The following is a 23,478-nucleotide window of genomic DNA, read 5'->3' as shown; positions in this document are numbered from 1 at the left end:
CACGCTTGCATCAGAGTTCTGGATCTGGTCTCAGTACTGCCACCTGCCGGCTGAGAGGCTCACCTCTCACTCGAAGCCTCCCTTTGCCCATCTGTGAGACAGTGCTGCAGCCGCGTCTAAGTGAAGTACTCAAAGGCTTAGTCCACAGAAGACGGAGCACACGGTCCTAGTGCAGAGCTGGGACCAGAGAAAAGTGACACCAGAAACAGCAGCAAGCACGTGCCAGGCACCGTTCCAGGCGCTCTGCGGGAACTAATTCATTTAACCCTCAGGGTAACTAGATGAGGTAGATACAGGACAGGCAGCCGAGACGCAGGGTGCTCGTGTGACGGCTTAGGCATGGTGGGACCAGGACTCGCCCGCGCGCAGGCTGACCCCAGGGCCCCAGTCTGAAGCTCAGGGCAGTGGAACGGGCAGACTTACAAAACAGCAAGCTCACTGATCCCACTAGTGGACTCACTACACATCTGTCCAGGGTGTGACAGAAGGGCCCCCTCTACTGGGAAAGGGGAGGGGACGGGTTGCATGCAATGGCTACTAAGCCACCCTGCCCCCCGACTCTAGGCTAGATACCAAGGGAGCGTCATTCCCAAACTCTGCCACACTCTCCCGCGCGAATTTATCTGCACGTGCCACACCTGTCAACTGCGTCCCTTCCTTCCTTTGCCAGGCAAATTCTTCCAGCCTCTCAAGCCTTGGTGTGGTGAAGCCTTTCCCAAACTCCATGCCACTGTTAAATGCTCCTCTGCGGATCCTGAAAGACTGCTCGGGGTGGGGCAAAGGGCTACAGGGGGCAACGGGAGCAGCAGACAAAATCCCCACACATACGAGAAACTGTGAATGGGCTTGTCTGGCTGAAAATACCAGGAGATGAGAGTGGAAAGGTACTAAGACCTAAAGGTTAGCCCAACATTTGATCGTGAAAGCAATGGGGAGCCACTGAAATTTCTACAGTAAGACAGCACCTGATGAAGTGGCATTTCAGAAATCCGGGAAATTAAAACAGAGCTCCTCCATATAGCTCTCTGAGACCATGAATTTCTCTGGAAGAAGCCAACGCCATCATCCCCGACCCAGAAAAGCACACAACGCCAAAATAGCCTCCAATTCTGCCAGCACCCTCCCCTGCCGCACTGCCTCTTTCTTCACCACCCATGGCCATCGCTAACTGAAGGCTTCCTGGGTGCTGCAGCAGCACAGGCAGGTGGGTGGGGGCCTCGCAGCCTAACTGCTCAACGAGACCAGGCAGTGCGCTCCTAAGTGCCCAACGACGGGTACAGAACAGGAAACAAGAGCCTCAAGGGCGGGGCTGAATCAGAAGGACACAAAAGACATTTGAATCACGTCACAAGAAAAGCTTGGTCCTGACCAGGTGACAGGGCCAAGGCAGGGAATCTCGAAGAACTGAGAGAAGCAAGGTCCACACACAGGACAAGGTGGGTGTCCCACCGGCTAGGGCACAGGGCTCGCGCAGGTAAGGGCAGACGGGCCAGCCTGTGGGCTCCAACCCGTTCCGAGGAATATGCACCTGACTTTTCGGGCAGCAGGGAGTCCCCGCAGGCTCTGAGCTAAGGGTCAGTGGTGCTCGCAGCCTGCTTCATCTTCACGGTGCAGACACAAGTCTCTAACCCTCTGTGCCCTGAAAGGGCAGAGAATGACATCTGCACAGTTCTGTCCGCATACTTCTTGGGCTCAGGGCCACTCTAAATTAGCTGATTAATACTGTTGACACGACAATGACAAACGGTATTTTTCTCTAAATTTCCTCTAAAACCCAGCAGTGACTAAGAACCTTTTTACGTTTTCACTAAAGCTATATTTAACTGTTTCCTCAAACATCAAAAAATACATTACTGTAAGGTGACAGATTGAAGATAAAACACAAGGCTGGAGAATGAGGGCAGCACCATATTGAATCTGTTGAACCAACGTGAGGTCCCTACAGGGGAGAACACCCACTGAGCCCTGGCTGTGAGCCGGGGCCGTGCTAAAATGATAAATAAATAAAAATGGTCCTTCCCTCAGATTTACAGCCCAATGAATTTCCCAAAGCACCAAAGTGAGTATGTCAAATTAATACAGTAAGACCCATTCATCTCAATTCCCCCCTAACGGCCGACTGCTGCCACTCTGTGTTCAGCACCTCTTCCTGCCCTGGACTCTACGCGATCTTCTGCAAGCCCATCGTGCCGAGAGCACAAACACGTCATCTCTAATCTCTGATGTCAAACAGACATTTAATTTTAACTCTACCGCTCTTCTGCAAAGAAGTCAACTAGATACCGCTCCCTAGAACAGACCGAATCCTTCCCCATGGACCACACCTACCACGAGGAAAGGTATGTCACACTATAAAATGATAACGCTTCAGACTTTGGTCTGTAATACAATTCCAGCAACTTCTCTAGGACACCACCTCAAGCAACCAAGGTCGTGGGAATGTGAAGGCAAGGCACCTGGGTGGACGCAGCCGGCAATGCAGACTTGGAGCCCAAGAGCAAATACACAGCTCGGCAACTCAGCCGTGTGACAGGAACGTATGCCAGTGAACCTGCTCCACTGTGCTCGAGGAAGAGAAATAACTCATTTTAGTTGCTACCACAAAGACATTTTATTATTCTTTCACAAAAACCCTTACACTTGTATGGAAGTATCAGAATACGTTTTCACCAGCTTAAGGGGAGAATTAACTAAGACACAGAAATGTCTCCACACTCAATTCAAAGGACAGACTTACCTTAAAGCAAAGAATCACATACGTGGCTAACACTTAACTCTTGGGATATTACTAATACAATTACCCTGTACTTATGGACAGAACAACCACTGTGAGCTTATCCCAGTCAGGTTTTTATTTTATTTTTTTATTTTTGAGAGTGGGAGACAGCGTGAGTGGAGGAGGGGCAGAGAGAGGGGGACACAGAATCCAAAGCAGGTTCCAGGCTCCAAGCAGTCAGCACAGAGCCTGACGCGGGGCTGGAACCCACGAACTGCGAGATCATGACCTGAGCCAAAGTAGGAGGCTTAACCGACTGAGCCACCAGGGCGCCCCCCAATCAGGTTTTTCAACCTGCATAAGCCTTCACATAGAGTCAGACCTGCTCTCTTCCACTAACCAGTGCTAACCAGTGCTAACCAGTACAGAGGGAAAGTCACCAGATTTTAGTATCAAGCAAAGCCCCAACTATCCCCCCACACCCAATCTAATACAGGTAAATAGACCTCAAGAAAAATACACGATGCTTTTTCTCAAATTTGAATTATCCTTGCCAGGCCTCCCTTAGCACATAGGGGAGAATTAAAGAATTAAGGCTAGGGGCGCCTAGGTGGCTCAGCTGGCTGAGCGTCTGACTTTGACTCAGGTCGCGATCTCACAGCTCGTGAGTTCGAACCCAGCATCGGGCTCGCCGCTGTCATCGCAGAGTCCCCTGTCCCCCCTCTCTCTGCCCCTCCCCTGCTCACACTCTCTCTCAAAAATAAATGCAACATTAAAACAAAAAAAAAGAATTAAAGCTTAAGAGGAATGATGAGACTACAGAATAACAATCACAGAGAAGCAGGTCCTTGAAGGAGAAAGGGCACAGGCTTCAGCGACAGAAGAGTCACACTTGAGTGTCACTACCCAAACTTAATTTCCAATCTTCTTAGGTGAGTCCCTGAACCCTACAGTGTCTTCAGTCTCCTCCTCAGTGTGGTGGCTGCTGTCACCCACCGGCCCTGCACGGCTGGCCAAAGTCACCAGATACCAAGTGTTTGAATACATTGTAGACAAGGAGGGAGACAGTTACACAGATGTGAACAAAGACTTCCCGACACGTATCTTGTGACTTCGGTCTACGGACACTTAATGCTCTATGACACGGCCCTAGATGGTACCCGGGATTTTTACAGAAACGAGAACTTGCAACATTTTTTTTTTTTTTTTTTAAAGCCAGATTACCCATTGCAAGGATCTGAATGAGTTGTTTTTTTTTTTTTTTAATTTTTTTTTCAACGTTTTTTATTTATTTTTGGGACAGAGAGAGACAGAGCATGAACAGGGGAGGGGCAGAGAGAGAGGGAGACACAGAATCGGAAACAGGCTCCAGGCTCCGAGCCATCAGCCCAGAGCCTGACGCGGGGCTCGAACTCACGGACCGCGAGATCGTGACCTGGCTGAAGTCGGACGCTTAACCGACTGCGCCACCCAGGCGCCCCAGAACTTGCAACATTTTACAAGTCACCAGTTCTTACTGCTGTGCTTACAGCTCCTTAATGTTTATTTTTGCCACATAGGTGGCTACTGGGACTTTGTGTTTCATAACAGGAAGGTACAACTATTCGGTTTTTCCTCCCGGGTATTTCTTCAGTTACAGGGGAGGAGTGACCTCCGGATTTAACTATGCTCAACGGTCCATGGATCACCTCGAAGGGATCCAAGTCCTCACCAAGCATAATATTTTTGACTTTCAGTCACTGAAAGGAAAAGAAAGAAAAGATATCACATCAGACGAGGAGGCAACAATGTGGCAATTTCCTCACTGGAACAAGGAGATGACCCTGTATCTCAGGGAGGTCTTCTCTCCCAGGACTCTCCAGACGCAAACGCCCAACAGGCTAAGACACACCTCCACTTAGCTGCCCCATGGACACACTGAGCCCAGCATGGCCAAACCAAACTCATGTGGTCTCTGATCGGCCCTTCCTGAAAAGGTTTCTGTTGTCAATCAACAGTACTGTCACTTTTCTGACTGCTTAAACCAGTAATGCTGGGGTCATCCTTGATTCCTTTCTCCTTCTAATCCTCCACTCAGACTCAGGACTGCTTGTCCTACTTCCTACACACCTCTCAAAATCGTTCATAATGGCCTCCAACTGATCTGCTTGGATCCACTTCTCCAACCAGTTCTACACAAGGAAGCCACAACCATCACGTACCCTGCTTAAAACTCGTTTCCAAACTCCTATTTCACAGGGGCTGCAAAGGACTCCCCATGGGCTGATTCTGGCCTACTCCTCTAGCCTTGCTCTCTCCTTCAGCATTCAGGAACCGAGCCACGTGAGTCAAAGGCTACCAATTATAAAGTGATATCTGCTCTCCTCTTTCACAGTAATTACATACTTATTTTTCAGCAAATTACATGGCCATGAAATAAAAATCTCACCCATTCCCAGCCTCCCTTGCAGCTAAGTGTGGCCATATCACTGGGCTTGAGCCAATGGGATGCGAGCCCTGCCCTTAAGAAAGGAGATATGGCCCTCTCCTTCCCTTTTCCCTTTCCTGCTGGCATAAGGTGCAAAGTGACAGCGGAAGGAATCATTTGGGTCTAAGTAAGTAATCATTTGGGAACTAAGTAAAAGGTGCCTGTGGATGATGACAGCACAAGAAGATGGATGGAGCCAGGTCCCCGGTGACTGAAATTGCCATGTCAAAGCTGGACTACCCACCTGGACTTTTCCATATGAAGCCTGTTTACTATTTAAACCACCAGCGCACGGGCTTCTCTGTCCCTTGAAGCAGTTTTGCCTAAGCCTCATTCATCACCCTGTTCTTCCAGACTCTCCGTTCTCTGGACTTTGGTGCACGTGATTCCCTCTGCCTGAAACACTGTTAACCCTTCCTCTGATCCTTGCCTGCTTTCACCCTTCGACTCTGAGCTGAAAGGTCACCCTCCACATAAGTTTTCCTTGACTTCCCAGAGGAGATTACATACTCTTGCTATTTTTTTCCCTACACTTTCCTTTGGCTAATACTCACCACACCTATAATTGCTGGGCTCATGTGTGTCTCCTTCAGTACTACATACCCTTTCAGAGCAAGTATCTGCTTTTTCCACAGTCACCCAGGAGCCTGGCACTCAGCACATGTTCAACAAATATTTGCTCAGTGAACAATATCACAGCCCTCGAGTGACCTCTGGACGACACCCTGAGGATTTCTTGACCTTACATTACAGGGCTCCTGTCAGCTCCACTCACAGCTCTACTCCTGTCACTCTCAATGTAAATACTCTCCCTCCATTCCCTTCTGGACAATTCTGAAACGTGCCAACTCCTTCAACTGATCTGCACAGCCCTTTCTGGGACCACTTCATTTTCTCTTAATACACCGAGAGCTAGAGTGGAAAGTATCATGTGAACTCTTGGAATTAAGAAAATATATACATGGAGACCCTTCACTAACTAATATGATCACATTGTCAAGAACTGAGATATCTTACAGGTATCTTCTAAAAGAAAATGTAAGAAACACACAAACCACAGTATCTGAATTCTGACTACACACAGTAAACGTTCTTAAAATACTTTAAGAGCCTCTTGTTGTAAAGTGTACATCACTTTTTAACGTCATTACAACTAGCTGTCGGTTTACTGCTTTATATACTCACCCTTCACCGACACTGAAGATTTTACATGGCTTACTCATTTTCACAAAATAAGCATCTTTTTGTCATAGCGCTGTGGAGTTAAAGAAATAGGGTCCCAAGAAGAAGGCAGTGGGACATAAGACAAAGAAACCAAAAAAATCAAGGGATCTGAGTGAGAGTCTCAGGTTGCCAATGACTCAGTGGACGACCCTGGCTCAGTTCTTTTTAACTCCACAATGAAACGGTACAGGTGATTCCTAAAATCTCTTTGAAGAAACAACATTGTTGCCATATCAATTTGCTGTTAACCATTTAATAGAGATGATGTTGGTGACTTATGCCAAAGGCTGTATAATTACAAGTATTTACAGGAAACCTGACGTTTGTCTATCAGTTTTAGGTTACGCGGAGGCTTAAGTTGAGTCTAAAATACGGTTCTTCAACTATCTGGAAACAAACGTGTACTTTGGAAATGCTAGTTTTTGTGCGATGAGAATGGCTGCTGGAAAGTGAGATTTTCCACTGTGTGTCATTTTCCTCCCGCATTTGTTAGGCGCCCACACTGGACTCGGAAGGTGCTCTGGTCAATAAAACAGAATGGTTTTCTGTGTTCACTGCCACTCCCTCGATCCCTACGCCTCCCTTCCCTTACACTGTCCCGGAGCCTGATAAGGGAGATCCAGAGAGCAACCGATCCAGCGTCAGGCCAGGGCACAAATGTCTGTACTACCACATGCAAAGACATCTGGGCTTGGCTTGTCCAGGTCTTCCAAGCACGAACGGCCTAGTCTGGGCTTTCCGCACCTCTAGTAAAGGTTAAAGAGATTCGCAGCCGTCCCCCGGAGTGTCCAGGCTGGAAGCGAGCGCCCCTTGCTCCCATCCTCCGAACTTGCGGACCTTGTGGGTTCCTGCCTGGCCCGTCTAGAGCCGCACTGCCCACCTCTTCACGCCCTAGAGGGCGACCGCCCTGCCCCCGCCCCCGCGGCCGCCAGCCGGGCCTGACCTCCTCGAACTGCTCGCCCGAGCAGCCGGCGCCACGAGCCTCCAGCAGCTCCCGGAACTGCTCCAAGGTGACGGACTCTTCGCCGCGGCCCAGCCGCTCTTCCAGCCAGCGCAGCAGCGCGCCGTGGTGCCTAGACACCAGAGACTCGCAGGGCGGCGCGGGCCGCAACGCCGCCGCCGCCTCCCGCAGCCGGGCCGGCTCCAGCAGCGCCGCGGCGGGCGGCAGCGCGGGCGCCGCGGGGCCCGGGCCGGGGATCGTGCCCGAGTCCGCGGCCCACTCCTGGTGCGGGCCCCAGCCCTCGCCACCGGCGGCGGCGGCTTCGTCTTCACTGCTGTGACTCGGAGCGTTCCCCATGGGGTCTCCGTCGCGGGCGTCCGGCTCTGCCGCCGCCGCCGCCGCCGCCTCCCCGCCTCGACCTGTCAACCTCCGGCGGCACCCGGCGGGCGGGGACAGGGAGGGGACGACGGCGGCGGCTGGAGCTTCCGGCTTCGTCGCCGTCAAGCGAGGACTGCCGTCGCAAAGGCGCCGTCAAGCGGATTCTACCAGATGCCGACAGACAGCACGCGGAGGACGGAGGGTGGAGCCCCGATTTTCGAGAGGGCGAGTGCGTCCTCACGTCTACGTCATGCCGCAGCCGCCTCTGCCGCCATTTTTGCCGGGGGCGGCGCCCGGCGCGGCCAGGCCCTCGTCAGCTTCCTTACTCGGTGTCTCTCCACGTTCACTAGCTACGCTGGAAAATGACTGAAAGGCATCGGAGGCAGGGAGTGACCTTTCGCCACAGCCTTTTCCCCTTCAGTCCCCCGTTGTCCCTTTGGGGACGCGGACGGGGGCGAGAGGGCGTCGCGCCGGTGACGTCACAACTGCGTCGCCGCCATCTTGGCCGCGGATGGCTGGGCGGCCGCTGGCGAGGAGCCGGGGCCCTGCGGCGGCCCGGATGCCGGGGCTCGGCGGGCGAGGGCTCTGGCTGGGCCTGGCGGCGGCGGTGGCGGCAACGGCGGCGGCGGCGCGGTGGCTGGGCTGGTGGAGCGGCCGCGCCGGCCTTCGCCTTTTCGTTCCCGAGGAGCTGGCCCGCTACCGCGGCGGCGCCGGGGACCCGGGCCTTTACTTGGCGTTGCTCGGGCGCGTCTACGACGTGTCCCCCGGCCGGAGGCACTACGAGCCTGGGGCCCACTATAGCGGCTTCGCAGGTATCAGCGAGGCGGCTCACGCCTTTTTCTGCTGCGACGCGGGCCCGTAGCCGCCTCTGCGCCGTTCGCTCGTGCGCTCATTCGTTCGTTCGTTCATCCGTTCCCCGGCCTTTGTGTCCCCACGTTCCTCACACCGGTGCGGGGGCCGTGCTCCGCTGCATCGTCGCTCTGGTCTCTTTGGCCCGGTCGGGACCGTGGCCGACTGTCACCAGCCCGTACCTACCCCCCACCCCCACCCCCGTCTGTCCCGTCCGTTCTTAGCGGCGTAGGTTCGAGAAGCAGGCCTCCTGCCTCTTCAGTTGCCTACCGGCCGCAGCCTCCGAGCACCTGCTTTGTGCCGCACTGCGCGGCTCGGGGCAGAGATGAGTGAGACCTGTCCCTGCCCTCGGAGTTCCCCGACCGATTCCAGCCGCCTCCTATCCAAAGGAACCTTTCTTTGCTCCCACTCCAAGTTCCCCCTGAAAATAGCAAGTTGTCCTCGCTTCTAGTACCGGTGCGCTTGTCTCCGTTAAAGGTTATGAGGTAGGGACGCACGGAACGGGTCTGCTCAGCTTCACAGCCCTTCAACAGAGCTGCGTATCCGTTAGGCCTGGAACGTTTGTCGGATGAAATTTATTGTTCTGTAGTTGAGGGGATTGACGAATTTGCCTGAAGCCCCCACAACTAAGTGCTGACAGGCCTTGGGCCAGGATCTCCAGCCTCTTTCTTGGAGAGATGTTGTCCCACCAGCCCAGAGGGATAACCGCCTCCCAGATTAAGGAGGAGAAAAAACGCTGAGCTTAAGGCCACTGAAGGCTGGTATTAAATAAGCATGTCCATCTGTCATAGTCTTGGGGAATGGGGAAGCTGCGTCTGGTGCTTAAGTACAAGTGACCCGTGTCTCTAGGGAGAACTCCGGGAACCGGAAGCATCCACAGAGAAGGAATTGGGGTCAGTCGGTGTTGCCAGGCAGGGAAGGGACTTCCCCAGAGCTGCCCCCTGACCTAGCAGCAGAGCTGGTACTGGAGTCAGGGTTCACTTGCTGTCAGGGGAGGGGCAGTTGGTGGCGCCCAGCCCCGTCACACCCCTGTTGCAGCTGCCCTGGTGGGAAGCACAAGTGTGAGCATAGACCCTTTCGTCTCTGGGGTGATTTTCCCCTTGCAATGTGTCTACAGTCTGCTGAGTTCCTTTGTGCCCGTTACTCGTCCAGCATCCCTTCCTTGACCACTACTGTGCAGCCCGCCTTGTGCCGGGTGCCGAGGAATCAAATTAACTTAACGTTCCCCACCACCCACACAGTCTAGGAGGGTCCAGCAGACATGTTCCTTTATTCATTTGTTCGTTCAGTCAATATTTTTATTATATGAAGATATAATCACATAATACAAAATCCACCCTTTTACACCATACAATTCAGTAGTTTTTAATTTTTTTTTTTAATATTTATTTTCGAGAGAGGGAGAGAGAGAGTGCGCACTCTAGAACGCAAGCAAGGGAAGGGGCAGAGAGAGAGAGGGAGACACAGAATCCGAAGCAGGCTCCAGGCTCTGAGCTGTCCGCACAGAGCCCCACGTGGGGCTCGAACCCACGAACCGCGAGATCGTGACGACCTGAGCTTAACCGACTGAGCCCCCCAGGCGCTCGTAGTTTTTAATATAGTCAGAAAGCTGTGCAAACATCTTCCCAATGTAATTCCAGACATTTTTATTCCCCCCAAAGGAAACCCCCATATCCACTGGCAGTCCCCACTCCTTCTACCCCCCAGCCTCTGGCAACCACTGTCTACTTCTACCCCCCAGCCTCTGGCAACCACTGTCTACTTTCTGTGTGGACATTTCATATAAGTGGAATCATACACATGGCCTTTTGTGTCTGGCTCCCTTCACTTAGCACAGTGTTTTCAAAGTTCAGCCTGTATCGTCCTGTATCAGTACTGCATTCTGCTTTATGACCAAAGGATACTCCATTTTATGTATATGTGTATACCACATGTTGTTTATTTGTTCATAATTTGTTGGACGTTTGGGTTTCCATTTTTTGCCTGTTATGAAGAGCACTGCTATGAACATACGTGGACACGCTCGTGTGGACATGTTTTCAGTTCTCTTGGGTATATACCTGAGAGTAAAATTCCTGGGTCATGTGGTAACTGTTGTGTTTCACGGTTTGAGAAACTGCCACATTGTTTTCTCAAGCGGCTATATTCCCACCACTGGTGTATTAGACTTCCTGTTTTTCCACATTCTCGCCAAATTTGTCTTTTTTATTGTCTTTTTTTTTTTATCATAGTCAGTGGCTTTGATGTCGTAGTTCATCGTAGTTCTATTTGCATTTCCTGAATAACTAAAGGCGTCAAACATCTTTTTCTGTGCTTGCTGACCATTTGTTTATTTTCATGGAGAAATGTCTGTTCAAATCCTTTGTCCATTTTTTAATTGAGTTTTTTTTCTTATTGAGTTCGTTGAGAGTTCTTTATAAACCCTGGATACTAGACCCTTATCAGACCATGATTTGCAGATATTTTCTCCCATGTCATGGGTTGGCTTTTCATTTCGTGATGGTTTACTTTAATGCACAACATTTTAAATTTTTGATCAAGTCTAGTCCGTTTATTTTTTGGTAGCTTGTGCCTTTTGTGTCTCATCTAAGTAACCATCACCTAATCCAAGATCACAAAGATTTATACCTATGTTTTCTTCTAAGAGTTTATACTTTAGCCCATATGTTCAGGTCCTTGCTACGTTTTGAGTTAACTTTATATATGATGTGTTCTTACGCATCTCGCTATCCAGTTGTCCAAGCACCATTTGTTGAAAAGACTCTTCTTTCCCCTGGGGCACTTGGGTGGTTCAGTCCGTTAAGTATCCTCTTGATTACAGCTTAGATAACGATCTCACAGCTCTGAGGTCTAGGCTCCAGGCTAGACCTGGGTGCGTGCACACACGCTTTCTCTAACCAAATAAATAAATAAACATTAAAAAAATAACTTTTCCTCCCTTGAATTATTGAAAATAATTATTGGTAACTGACTTACTGAAAATTGATTATAAATGCATGGGTTTCAGATAGCCAATATTTATTGATAATTACTAAAGATTAGGCCCTACCAGACACTGGGGAATCAATCCTGAGTTTGGTATGTTCTCTTCCCTGATAAAACTTGCAGACTAGTAGAAAAGACAGACATTAAATAGTTATTACGTAAACAATGAATCATTTTTGTGACAATGTTGAAGGGAAAACACACTTGTGTTACCAGAGGCCCTAACCTAACAGGGGGAGAGAGAGGAAGAGAGCACAGTGGGCAAGGCAGGATTGGTGGCTGCCAGTGTAGGGCCCTGAGTACTGTGTTAAGGAATCTGGATATAGTTCTAGGGTAAAAGGAAGCCGCTGAGGATTTTTTTTTTTCAATTTTTTAAAGTTTGTTTATTTTGAGAGACCATGAGCGGGAGTGGGGCAGAGACGGAATCCCAAGCAGGCCCTGCATTGTCAGCGCTGAGCCCGATATGGGGCTTGATCCCAGGAACCGTGAGACCACGACCTGAGCTAAAATCAAGAGGCAGACGCTCCACCGACTGAGCCACCCAGGTGCCCCAGAAACCCCTGAGGGTTTTTAATCAAGAGAATGACATCGGTTCATGTTTAAAATACCGGTGTAAATGATGTATGAAAAATAGTAGGGAAGGAACAAACGTAGGGAGAGCTGCTAGGGGTTTACTGTAGTAGTTTGGATGAGCGACAGTGGCCGCCTGGGCCAGCTTAGTGGCACACAGAGAAAGACACGCGGATAGAAGAACCACTTAGGAAGACACTCAAGGGGGCGCCTGGGTGGCTCGGTTGAGCGTCTGACTTCGGCTCAGGTCATGAACTCACAGTTCGTGGGTTTGAGCCCCGCGTCAGGATCTGTGCGGACAGCTCAGAACCCAGAGCCTGCTTCCGATTCTGTGTCTCCCTCGCTCTCTGCCCCTCCCCCACTCACACTCTGTCTCTTTCTCCTTCAAAAATAAACAAACATTAAAAAAAAGGAAGACACTCAAGGACATGAGGGATAAAGGAGGTGTTGCGGACTGCATTTCTGCACTGAGGAACCGTTTGACATTTACCGAGATACGAAACACTCGAATGCCTGCAGGTTTCCTGGGGTGGGGGTGCTCGTTGGTGTAGTGTGGACATTTGAACTCGTGACACTTGTAAAACATCTAAGGGGCACTGAGTAGACAATTGGATACACCGGTCTAGGGCTGAGGAGAAGTCTGGCAAACTTGGCGTAGAGGTGGTTGTGAAACCACAGGAGTGGACAGCAGAGGAGGAGGCAAGAATTGATCCCTAAGGCTGGCAGGAAATAAGCTAGAGAGGGAGGAGGAAGGCCAGGAGTGTAGTGTCACGGAAGCCAGAAGACACGTTAATGCTGCTGAAGGTAAACGAAGAAGATGATAAGCGCCAAGATACGTGTCCAAGATCCGGGAGCATGTGTCCCAGAGGAGGGGAGACGAGCTTTTCTTGGAGATGCACAGTGGGGGTTGTCAGGTGTTTCTCAGAAGACAGGTTCTGGAGTCGCTGCAGTGCCGGTGATCTGCAGGTTAACCTATGTGGGCCCCTCTCTCCTGCAGGCCGAGACGCGTCCAGGGCGTTTGTGACAGGGGACCACTCTGCAGCAGGCCTGGTGGACGATGTGTCCGACTTGTCATTTTCAGAGCTGCTGACACTTCAAAACTGGCTGTCGTTCTACGAGAAGAATTACGAGTTCGTTGGTAGGTATTCCACAGGCCGTTTCCGTAGATTCTCTTCAGCGGGCTTGCAGTTTTCTAAAGGGTTGGAGTTCAGGGGACTGGACTCGAGGTTGAAATCTGCAAAATACCCATGGATCTTTCACCTTAAACTCTGGTGGTTAGCGTGGCAATGAGTCCCAGAAGGACGTGGCTGGGACGGCGGCTTCCCTCTCTCTTAATCTTGGCAGAAGATGGCACGGCCGTTCAGCTTGGCTTCTGTTGGCCCCGGAGCTAGTGACGGCCTGCACCACCCTTGAACAGCCAGCTCCAGGCGCCGCGCTGTGCCCCAGGCGCCGGGCTTCAGCACCCCGTCCGTCAGGAAGGCCTGAAGCCTCAGTTTGTGTTCCAGTTTGACAAATACGGTTTTATTTTGTTCTGTAAGGAGACGGACGAACATTAGTCTGTGTCCACCCTGAAGGACCCGTCTCCCGGGTAGAAGCCCGGCTGATCCCACGTGTGTTAAAGCCGGTCACGTAGGGCACCGCACTTGCTACTTACTGGTGAAGCTTGAGGGAATCACCTTTTAAACAGACAACCAATGGTGTCCTAAAGAAATGTTAGACTCTAAACACTAGATGGCTTTGTAAACACTGGACATTGGGTGGTTGGGCTCTTTTCATCCCCTGCAGCCCTGACCTCTCACTGTAACCCACCTTGGACGCAGCTGAGCTCCTGAGGGACGTCGGTGTCACCTCACCACCGGGACGGGTCTCAGTTGGAGGCGTTCTTTCTCTGCCCCTAATACCTCTGAATGTCTGCTCTGTCATTACTACCCGGGTCACCTCTTCTGAGAGCCTTGGCACCTGTACTAACTCCTCTGCTCCCTCCGCATCTGACTGATCAGGCCTTTCTTCATACCATCTACGTTCCTTCTGTTTCCGGTCCCCACCCCACGCTCTTGGTTGGCTCTTGTCCCCCCAGCCTGCAGACCCCTTCTTTATTGTCACCCAGTCTGCCCCGGGTCATTCCCGACGCCACAACCGTGTCTGGCCTCTGTTCCACTGAAGGAACTGACCTGTCTGCAGACCTTCAGGAGGCTGGTTGAAACATTTTGGTTAATAAGGACAATAAGTCTTAACACAAAACAATAAAGACAGAGCTCTGAGAGTGGGCAAAGGGTGCCAGAGCAAACACGTCACCCTGACGTTTGGGGAGCAAACTGATGTGTCTGTGCACATGAGTGAACCAGCCTTGTCTGAAGGGCGTTAGTGTGCGTGTGAGGGCAGGGGAGGGATGTGGTCTCGAGAGGCTTCACACAGATTTTAGCTACAGTCCGCGTCTATCTGAATACCTACGATGGATAAGCTGTGCCCCGTCCTGGTGGGAGCTGGGCCAGCGATGAGCTGGTGCAGCTCCTGTGCTGTTAGCTCGCTCGATGGGCCGTGGGCCGTGTTAGGCTCTTTAGGGGCCCAGAAACCCTCAGGCCACGTCAGAGGATGAAGGTTTATTCTGTGCTGCGCGCACAGACGAGAAGACGGGAAGCCACCTTGGCAGCCACGTGGCGAAGCTGCACGAGCAGATGAGATCTCTTTTCTGTGTGTTCTGGATACAGCACTGGTGTGGAGACCCAGCCGGTGGTGACCACCATTCCCAGGACACGGCTCCCACAAGTCTCTCTGTTGCCTCTATTACTGTTGCCCTCTGTTGGGGTCTCACTTCTAAAACCCACCACGACGGGCTGGTCGCTTTGCACGGAGACCCTCTAGGAGAAAGTTTTCTGCTAGGCCGACTCCTAGGCAGCAAGCCTGGTCCCGACCCTTCGTTTGTTCTAGTAAGCGTTTAAGATGAACGCTCCCTACGAAGCTGTTGTGAGTGCCGGGGTTTCACCGGTGGGAGAGACGTGCCGTAAATAAGGAAACCGATGACACGTTTCCAGATAGGGCTGTGTACGACTAAAACCAGTGTGATGGGGGGAGGGGCCTGTGGCACCTTTAGAGCAGACGGTCGGGGAGGCCTCTAGGAGGGGCTGGGAGCGAGGGGCAGTCAGACTGAGGTCTGGAGAGAGAACGTTCTAGGCTGAGCAAACGCCGGTGCCGAGGTACGGTCCGCGAAGAGAAAGAAGCCCGTGTGCCGGGGCCTGCAGCACACGAGGGGGGAAGGGACGGCTGTAGCCTTGGAGGCCTTGACAAGAAGAAGTCTGTGTTTGATCCACGTGCTCTCAGAAGCCACTGGAGGGCCAGACCAGGCATGGAGGTGACAGGACGTGACTCGTGTTTTATGAAGATGGCTCGGTTGCTTTGTGCAGGAAGAACAGTAGGGAGGCATGGACCGAAGTGGACGGAGCGGGTGGGAGGCCACCGCTGGGGCCCACAGTTCGGGTGAGGCTGGGGGCAGTGGAAACGGGACGGGCAGAATCGCCGTGTCTTTTAGAGGTCGGACACGAGCAGAGGGAAGTACGTGCTGTATTGGAACGGGGTGGCGGCTCCTAAGCCAGGTCACAAAAGTGATGTGAGCAGAACCGAAGTCGGGCTGAGTGGACCCGAGGGGTGGCCCAAACGCTGGGCACGCGGCACGCAGCTGCCACTGGCGTCCGGGCACAGCGGGGGCAGGTCATACCTTTGAGAGTACTTTCTGCTGCTCGTCCTTGGTGCGGGACGGCGGGACTCGAGAAAGCCCCTGCCCCGAAGGACAACTGACTGCTCGGGCTCAGGCCCACAGGCCCACGCACCACCCGCTGGCTCTTCTGAAAGAATCTAAAACTGCACCAAGGACTGAGTGAGACCGAGCGGGAGGAGGGTGGTGGGTGGAGAACGTGAGCCCTAGCTTCATGGGCCCCCCAGCCACTCAGCCTCCCGTGTCTCTTCTGGGAGTGGGGACCCCAGCTCCTCTCCCATAGGTGCTTAAGCGGATTCGCAGAACGGTGGCAGTGTGAGCACAGCGCCCGGCGCCGAGTAAATGCTCAATAAATGACTTATTCGTAGTTCTGCCGGACAAAATAATTGAACATGGGGAAGAACCGAGCCACAGAAGTGTTACCTGACCAGCCAGCCACTTGTCTGACAGGTGCCTCGAGCACTGCGGGGCACAGAAGGATGGGTCACTCGCAGTGCCGCCCTCGGAGAAGCGGCGTCCGCACGTGAGGCGAAGCCCACGGCCTCCGTGCTGGAGGCGTCCGCAGCTAGAGCAGGGGTCTCGCCAGACTCTAAGGAGTTCTCAGTCCACAACCCAGAAACCCTGGGGACTTGCGCTGCACCACGGAGGCGAGGCGTTTACTCGTGCGTCCCTCCCGCGTGACTCTGACCTCCGCTCTCCCGTCACCGCAGGAAGGGTGATAGGAAGGTTCTACGGAGAGGATGGCCTCCCGACCCCAGAACTGGCCCAGGTGGAAGCCGTGATCACCCGGGGCGCCGAGGCAGGCCGGCGGGCGCTGGAGGAGAAGCGCAAGTTCCCGCCGTGCAACGCCGAGTGGAGCTCCAGCAGGGGCAGCCGGCTCTGGTGCTCCCCAGAGAGGTAAGCAGGCTCCCCTCGAGCCCTCTCCGCCTCCCTCCAGGTCGTCCTGCCCGGGACTCGGTGAAGCCGTAAGCCAGCTGTTCCCCCAGGGGGACTTTTCAAAGTCCACATGCTCTGGGTAGCGATCCTCGATGCTGGCTCCGTGCTGGAGCCTCCCGAGGACCGACATCACGGACAGTGAGGGACGGTTGGGACCTGGGCCTGTGTTCTGTTTGAGCTCCCCAGACACCCTGGCCCGGGCGTGGGAAGGCCCGAGCGCCATTGCTCGCTTTGGCCCGTCGACCCATCCGAGCGAGGGCCTCCCTCCGTTTCCTCCGCACACGTCACTCCTGCCTACAGGAGACAGGGGTGAAGCGGTGGGGGACGGCCCCTGGCGGCAATGACCTGAGATGCCGTCTTAAAGACGCTACGACCTCCGAGTGGCTCCAGGAAGTGCGGCCTTTCCCGCAGGAATAACGTGAGGTGAGCCCGCTTCGGGTAGATGCCCGCTTCGGGTAGATGCCGCGGGGATTATCCCAGGTTGTTTGAGGAGCGGGAGACAAAACGTCTTTTTCTGCTCTGATTATCAGGCCAGCCTGGACGCAAATGCACTTGCAGCCATCAGCCCCCTCGGCTGCGGTGCGGAAGAGGCATCCCCCACGCACCCAGCCTCAAGGGCCTCCCAGTAGGAGCCCGGCTCTCCCTGGGAAGGGTAGGGAAAACACTTCCCTGAGTGCTAACCGTGTAGATTCCCCCTCTTCTGCGGGGAGAGGCCTTCTTGCCCTGCTTACGGCCGACTCCTTGTGCAGAAAGCAGACAGCCAAAGCCACCCGCTTACCCTGGGCCCGGCCCGGCCCAGTTCACCGGAGGCAGAGGCACCGTGGCCAAAGGAAAGCTCCCGCCGTCCAGTTCTGAAGAGACACGGCCTGCCCACCTGAAGGGACAGGCTGGGACACGGGGGCCCGAACGCAGGGGCCCCGGAGAGCAGTGGTCCCCTGGGAGGCTGCCTCCCCCGCCCAGCCCTGTCTTTGTGGCCCCCTCTTGCCCTAGTGCCTTCCCCACCCCTGTGCCTCGGCCCCGTCTGTTCATATAGGGACTGGGTGTGAAGTAAGGGTCCCTGGGAGGAAGGAGGCTGGAAGGAGGGCATCTCCGAGCCCTGACAGCCTGTTCTTGGGGGAGCCACCAGCAGGGTGGTTTCTAACCAGGTCCTGGTCCCAGACACTGGGACGTACACGGGGCACCAGGTCCAGACTCTCACCTTCCTTGTGAGCCCACGGGGACCGGCCCACGCTGGGCCAGAGCGCAGTGCTCCACCTCTGAAGCCCGGTGACACCTAGGATGGGGCCTCTCGCAGGGTGTGACCCGTTAGCCTTGGGTCGTAGCCTCAGTTGCCCACCTTCAGCCATGAGCCCCAGACCCTAAGATGGAGACATGGCCTCGTGCTAGGATTGCAGCGGGGAGTGGAGAAGAGAATCAGGTCCAGACACTGCTTCTGGAAAGTTCCCAGGCCAGTGGGGGAACGCCTGCCCCTGGGAAGGCACGGGACCGGATGGTGGACTCTGCCCACGGCAGGGGATGCCGGAGGAGCTGGGAGAGTGTCAGGGGCCGGGGGACACAGGCCGCAGACCACCACCTTGGGAAGATGCCACATCACTCCTCCTTCCCCCTCCGCAGAGCTCCCGCGTTCACGCTAAGAGTCCCCTCTCCTTCTGTCCTTAGCGGAGGTGTGAGCAGAGACTGGACCGGTGTCCCCAGGAAGCTGTATAAGCCAGGTGCCAAGGAGCCCCACTGTGTGTGCGTGAGAACCAGCGGACCCCCCAGCGACCAGGCTCAGGGCCTCCCTGTGCACACAAACCGTGGGGACTTGGATCACCCCAACCTGGAGGAGTATGCAGGCTGCCCCCCACTGGCTGTCACCTGCTCCTTCCCACCGGGCTAATCGCAGACAGCCCTGCCTGCCGCACTCACTCGTGGCTCCCGACACGAAGCGGAGCGCCTGCAAGCATCTGCCCACACTTCTGTGCCTGGGACCCGGCGTGGCGGCCCGCCCGCCCGCCCCTGCCACTTCTCCCCCAGACCCACCTGCCGCCTTCGTCCGAGCCCTCAGAGGCCAACCACCCTCAAAACTAATGGGACTGCCAGGCCAGGAAACAGGCTCTGGGCTCCAGCAGCATCCTTCCCCGCGGCCAGTGAGGGTGCTGGGGGCACTGCAGAAGAGGGGACACATCTTCCCTTTGTGACTCAGGCAGGCAAGTCCAGAGAAGCCGTGTAAATTAACACGTCAGCGTAACTCCCAGTGTTCCCCACTGGTTAAGCTTGTGATCCCTGACTCTTAACCACTTTTTGTATGTCTGAGACCCCTGCCTGGAGCCACGGCCACAAGTAGTTGGTCTGAGCCCAGCCAGTGCCACGAGACAGGACAATAAAACCAGGGAGGCTGGTTCTGGAAGTGGACGGGCTTTTGCTCATACGGAGGCAGTAAATCCAGAGGCCTCTGAACAAAGCAACAATTTGAAGGGAGGATATTCTCTTTTAAACACTTAGGTGTGGGAGACGCCCACACCTGCGTAAAAAGTGGTTTCCCATCCCGGACGCCTTTCCCAGGGGGTTGTGCGTCCAGGGCGACCTGTAATTCCCGGGCCGACCCGACGAGCTTCGTACCCCGGTCGAGCCGGTGGGGGAGGAGATTCCCACCTTCAGGCGAGGCCACGGAGCCTGGTGCGGTCCCAGATTTGTGTCTCTCCTCCCGGGTCTCCTGGTCCCCCCAGCTCTTCCCTAAACGTTCGCCGTCCTTCGTCATTAACTCGCTAGCTCTCCAGACCCGCCCACTAGAAAGCGGAGGCTGCCTCCCCTCCCCTGGCAGTAGTGGGCACCTGGACACCCCACGACCACCCTCGCTGCCCCCTCCTGCCTCGGCTCTTCCCGAGCGTGCGGGAAACCCCGGCTTCCCTCCAGTAACGAAGGAAACACCACTCTGTAGCACTGAGCTACTTCCCGCCGCAGCCTGAAAGCCGCCCCTGCGTCTCAGCCCCGCTCACCCCACATCAGTCGCCAGCTCGACAGCAGGGCAAATTCTGCACTTGGCAAATCCCACAGCCACAGCCTTCCCGGACCCGTCACACTTGAGGGCCTCAGTGGAACCCTCCCTTAGTTCTTGTCTGATTCCCTTTTCTCCCCCAGGAGCCCCTCTCGGCCCATGAGCCCCCCCACCCAGGTCTCCCACGTCAGCTGCGTCCAGGTAGGAGGCTCCCCAGAGCACTTCCGAGGCACCCAGACTCCACATTTCCGGCATTCAGTCTCCTCTCCTCCCTGGTGATGTCCCCGTGGCCATGCACACCCAGTCACGGCATGTGAGGACCCCGGCAGCCATCCAGGACGCCTTCCTCTGCTGCTCTGCTCCTCCCACCCAACCCCCAGGTCCCTGGTTTCCCCGCCCTCCGCGTTGCTGTGAGCAGTCCCCCCTGGATGACCAGGGTGGCCCCCACGTCCACTCCTTGGCCGCTGGGACCCTCCAGCCGTGGCTCTCCTACCATCACTTCGTGCACAGCTCCCTCCAGCCTCCTCCTAGCTGCAGGTGCCTGCGGGGCCTGCACCAGGCAGGCCCTTCCTCCTGTGCTAAGCTTGTCCACTTCCGACCTCTCCACAGCTCTGCTAAGTCAGCACCTTTTGGGAGCCTGTGCTAACGTGGCCCGTGACAGCCGCCTTCTTTCTTATTCGTGAGTTTCCTGTCCGCCTCCCTCCCTGGACAGAGACCGAAGTTACCCAGCTTCGTGTCCCACACCCACAGTATCCAGCGCGTAGTAGGTGCACAGAGTTAGCCCTGAGTTTGCAGATGAGGCAACTCAGGTGCTCAGAGTCTCATAAGGGCACAGAGCAGTGGAGCTGGGCCTCGAATTCCAGGTTCCTATCCTGAGACCCACGCGGCCCTTGGGCTGCATGCCTGCTGTCCCTGCTGGTGGGAACGGCCACTGATCTGGCCCTCCGTGGTCAGCAGCTGTCTACGGGCACCTGTGTACCGTGGGGTGGGATGGGGGCAAGCGAGGCCCCTGACCTCGGGGCTTAACGGTGTGGGGCAGGAGGCCCGCTAGAGCCCCAGAGGCCATCCTCGGGATGGGAACGAGGCCCAGGGTGGGTGCCGGGTCCACAGGAGTTCAGACCCCTCCAAAACAAACTGAAAATGGAAAGAAGCAAAACCAGGCCCCCTTAGTGTCACCCCAGCCAAGTGTGGCCAGAGAGGGCCCTGGGCGCCCACTCTCTGCCTACAGGCTGCTCGCTCACTTCCTGCTCAAAAAGAATTCACGTCCTCTTTGACACCAAGCATGTACTTTACCGTGAACAGCCTCCTCGTGGTGGGGCGCCAGGCAAATCTTCAAACGGCTCTGCTGAGAGAAGGCTGTCAGCTTAATGGGCTGAAGGGCTCCGCCATGAAGAAGCCAGTGGTCACTGGAGAAATCCCCGTCCTTCCCGCTCCAGCAGAGGTGGCCCGGGCAGACCTATGGCGGAGGGAGGCAGGTCCCTGGCGATGGATGCCACACGCGGCGCGGCCCAGGTGGGTAAGATGTGCTGGCAGTCGGAAAGGATGCCGGGCAGGGGGCTTCTGTGCCCTCGAGAGAGTCCAGCGAAGGGGTACAGCAGCCACCGTCTGCTTTCCGCCAGCCCCGTGAGCAGGGCTGTGTTGACCAGGCTGGGCAGCTGCCCCCCCAGAGTGGACAGCCTGGGGTCAGAGGGGCCACGCCAGACCATCGCCCCATCCCTCGCTCAGTTGTGGGACAGCTGTGACCAGAGAGGCCCCACACACAGCCTGGGGCCGTGTCTGTTCAGAAATTGGCGGTGGACAAACCGAACCCCTGCCTTGAGAGCCCTCCCACCACCAGAGCCCCTAGACTCACTCCTGCAGGAAAACCACACACAGCGCTCCCATCAGCCCTCCCTGGAGGGGACTCTCAGCACGCACACCGCCATCGGTGTCCTCGCAGGAGAGGAAGGGCCTCTCCCTGCCTCCGATCACCTTCCTCGGGACCCGCGGGAGCCAGGAGGGGCCGTGGTCAGCACTCCCGTGTGACAGGCGCAGAAACTAAGGCACAGACGTTAGGAAACTGGCCCAATACCGTCCGCTAATCAGTAACGAAGCACAGAAACCCAGTGCGCTTCCCCGGCAACCGTGTTGGAGTGTGCCCGTGCCCAGTCCTTGTGTGTGCCCACGGGTTCTGGCTGGCGTGCCCCGCAAGGACAGCTGCTGGGGTTACTTGGGACTGTCCTGTGGCGGCACTCAGCGGTGCCTGTGCACCAGGGAGAGCAAGCTGGAAGACAGAGGAAGGGGGCTGCGGGTCCCAGAGCATGCGAGGGCCAGGTCAGCTCCTGAGAGACCTCACCGGGGCCGGGTCCCGGGGAGGAGGCGGGCGGCTACGCCACAGTAGCTACTCTTGGACTGCTGTCGACAACATGCTTCTGGAAAGTGCTGCTGGCGAGTCAAACTCCCCTAGAAGGTGAGCTGTTACAGAAATATGTTCACATATCAAGAGTTTGAAAAGGTTATTTTTAATGCTTATTGGTGCCTCCGCGTTAAAAAGTAACTACAAACGTCTCATTAAAGTTTCCACGTTAAATGCACAACTTTACCTCGTTATAAGGAATTGTTACAGAAAATGCCGATACCGGTATCCGAGACATACATTCCATCACACGGGCTGCGGATGGGAGTGTCGTGGTCCCACCCACGGAGCCGTCCTCCCACACCGAGCGCCACCCTGAACGGCCTGGAAACCGAGGCGCACCTCCAGCCCACACGTGCACCTCCAGCCTCCGCCCCTCCCTTGGTGTCACGGGAACAGCCAGCCGCACACATCTGCCCAAAGAGGACAAGTCACGGGGTCAAGCGGTTTAGACACCCCCCTCGCTACGGAAAGGCAACGTTGTCGCGACAGGCCGCACGTTATTTACGCCACACAGAAGAGGCACCGTACAGGCGACGAGCTTCCAAAGACAGTCTCTCAGGCGTCTGACGACCCCGGGGAATTTAGCACGTGCTGAGCGCGTCTCGGCAAGCAATCCGCTCTTCGCCGAACTGCTCCCACACGACGGGAACGTCTCCGCAGCCGGGGGCGCTTCAGATTAGGGGGTCCCGTGCCCAGTCCTCCTGGGGCTCGTCCTGAGGGCAGCCATCCCAGTCGTGGGAGAAGCTGTGCCAGGGGCTCCTTCGGTCCCCGTCGTGACGGCGTCACACTCACCTGCGTTGGCTCCTGTCACCTAGGGGCCCGCTGCGCCTCTCAGGCCCGAGCATTTACGTCGTCGACAGTGTTCTTTCTCTCCCGTCGAGCGGCCCAGATGGAGATGACAGCCCTCCCCTCCCTAGGCTCTCCCTCCACTCCACGCCTCTGGACAAGGTCAGCGCAACTCCCTTCGGCTAACAGGCAGGGGCACGAGTGTGCGTGCGGTGGTCGTGAACGCACCGGCCCACTGGGCTCCTCGCAGGGCCCCCGGGCAGGGAGAGGAGTGGGCACGGCCAGAAGTGACTCGGGGCTGAGGTAGAGGGCGGGCGGTCACGGGGACCCCACTCCTGGAGAGGGTTCGGCAGGCGACCTGAGCGGTCTGGTCCAGCCTCAACCAGCCTGGGGACCGGGGTTGACCGAGTGCGGGCAGCAAGCTGCAGACGGAACTCGTGTTCTAGTCCATCAGTCTGCGAGACACACTACAAATCACAGAGAGCTAAAAACTCCTAGGTGTAGGCACTTAAGTTTGGTGGGGAACTCCCACGTTAGAGGATC

At 55.4% G+C, this 23,478-nt stretch overlaps 2 protein-coding genes and 1 long non-coding RNA gene across 4 annotated transcripts in view; 2 read left to right on the top strand and 1 right to left on the bottom strand.

Moving 5' to 3' along the window:
- Positions 1–7,872, bottom strand: part of ZZEF1 (zinc finger ZZ-type and EF-hand domain containing 1) — a 102,462-nt gene extending 94,590 nt beyond the window's left edge. For both annotated transcript variants that reach the window (XM_053892249.1, XM_053892250.1), the window contains exon 1: positions 7,351–7,872. In XM_053892249.1, coding sequence (XP_053748224.1) covers positions 7,351–7,704 — 354 coding nt within the window. In that variant the 5' untranslated portion in view covers positions 7,705–7,872. The remainder of the gene's footprint in view (positions 1–7,350) is intronic.
- A 126-nt stretch (positions 7,873–7,998) lies between these two features.
- Positions 7,999–19,163, top strand: LOC109246058 (neuferricin). Its single transcript, XM_019413818.2, has 4 exons — positions 7,999–8,537; positions 13,127–13,267; positions 16,549–16,735; positions 18,434–19,163. Exons 1-4 carry the CDS (start codon positions 8,237–8,239, stop codon positions 18,651–18,653), a joined length of 849 nt encoding a protein of 282 aa, XP_019269363.1. The 5' UTR covers positions 7,999–8,236; the 3' UTR covers positions 18,654–19,163.
- A 756-nt stretch (positions 19,164–19,919) lies between these two features.
- On the top strand, positions 19,920–22,327 carry LOC128774159 (uncharacterized). The gene is made up of 2 exons (XR_008418566.1): positions 19,920–21,267; positions 21,371–22,327. It is a non-coding gene; the product is annotated as an uncharacterized LOC128774159 (long non-coding RNA).
- The last annotated feature ends 1,151 nt before the right edge of the window (positions 22,328–23,478 follow it).

This window comes from Panthera pardus, unplaced genomic scaffold (assembly GCF_024362965.1).
Source record: "Panthera pardus isolate Hobbes unplaced genomic scaffold, ASM2436296v1 HiC_scaffold_3, whole genome shotgun sequence".
Classification (NCBI taxonomy): Eukaryota; Metazoa; Chordata; class Mammalia; order Carnivora; family Felidae; genus Panthera; species Panthera pardus.
The sequence above is the reverse complement of the archived record's forward strand: the minus strand, read 5'-3'. Positions and strand labels throughout refer to the sequence as shown.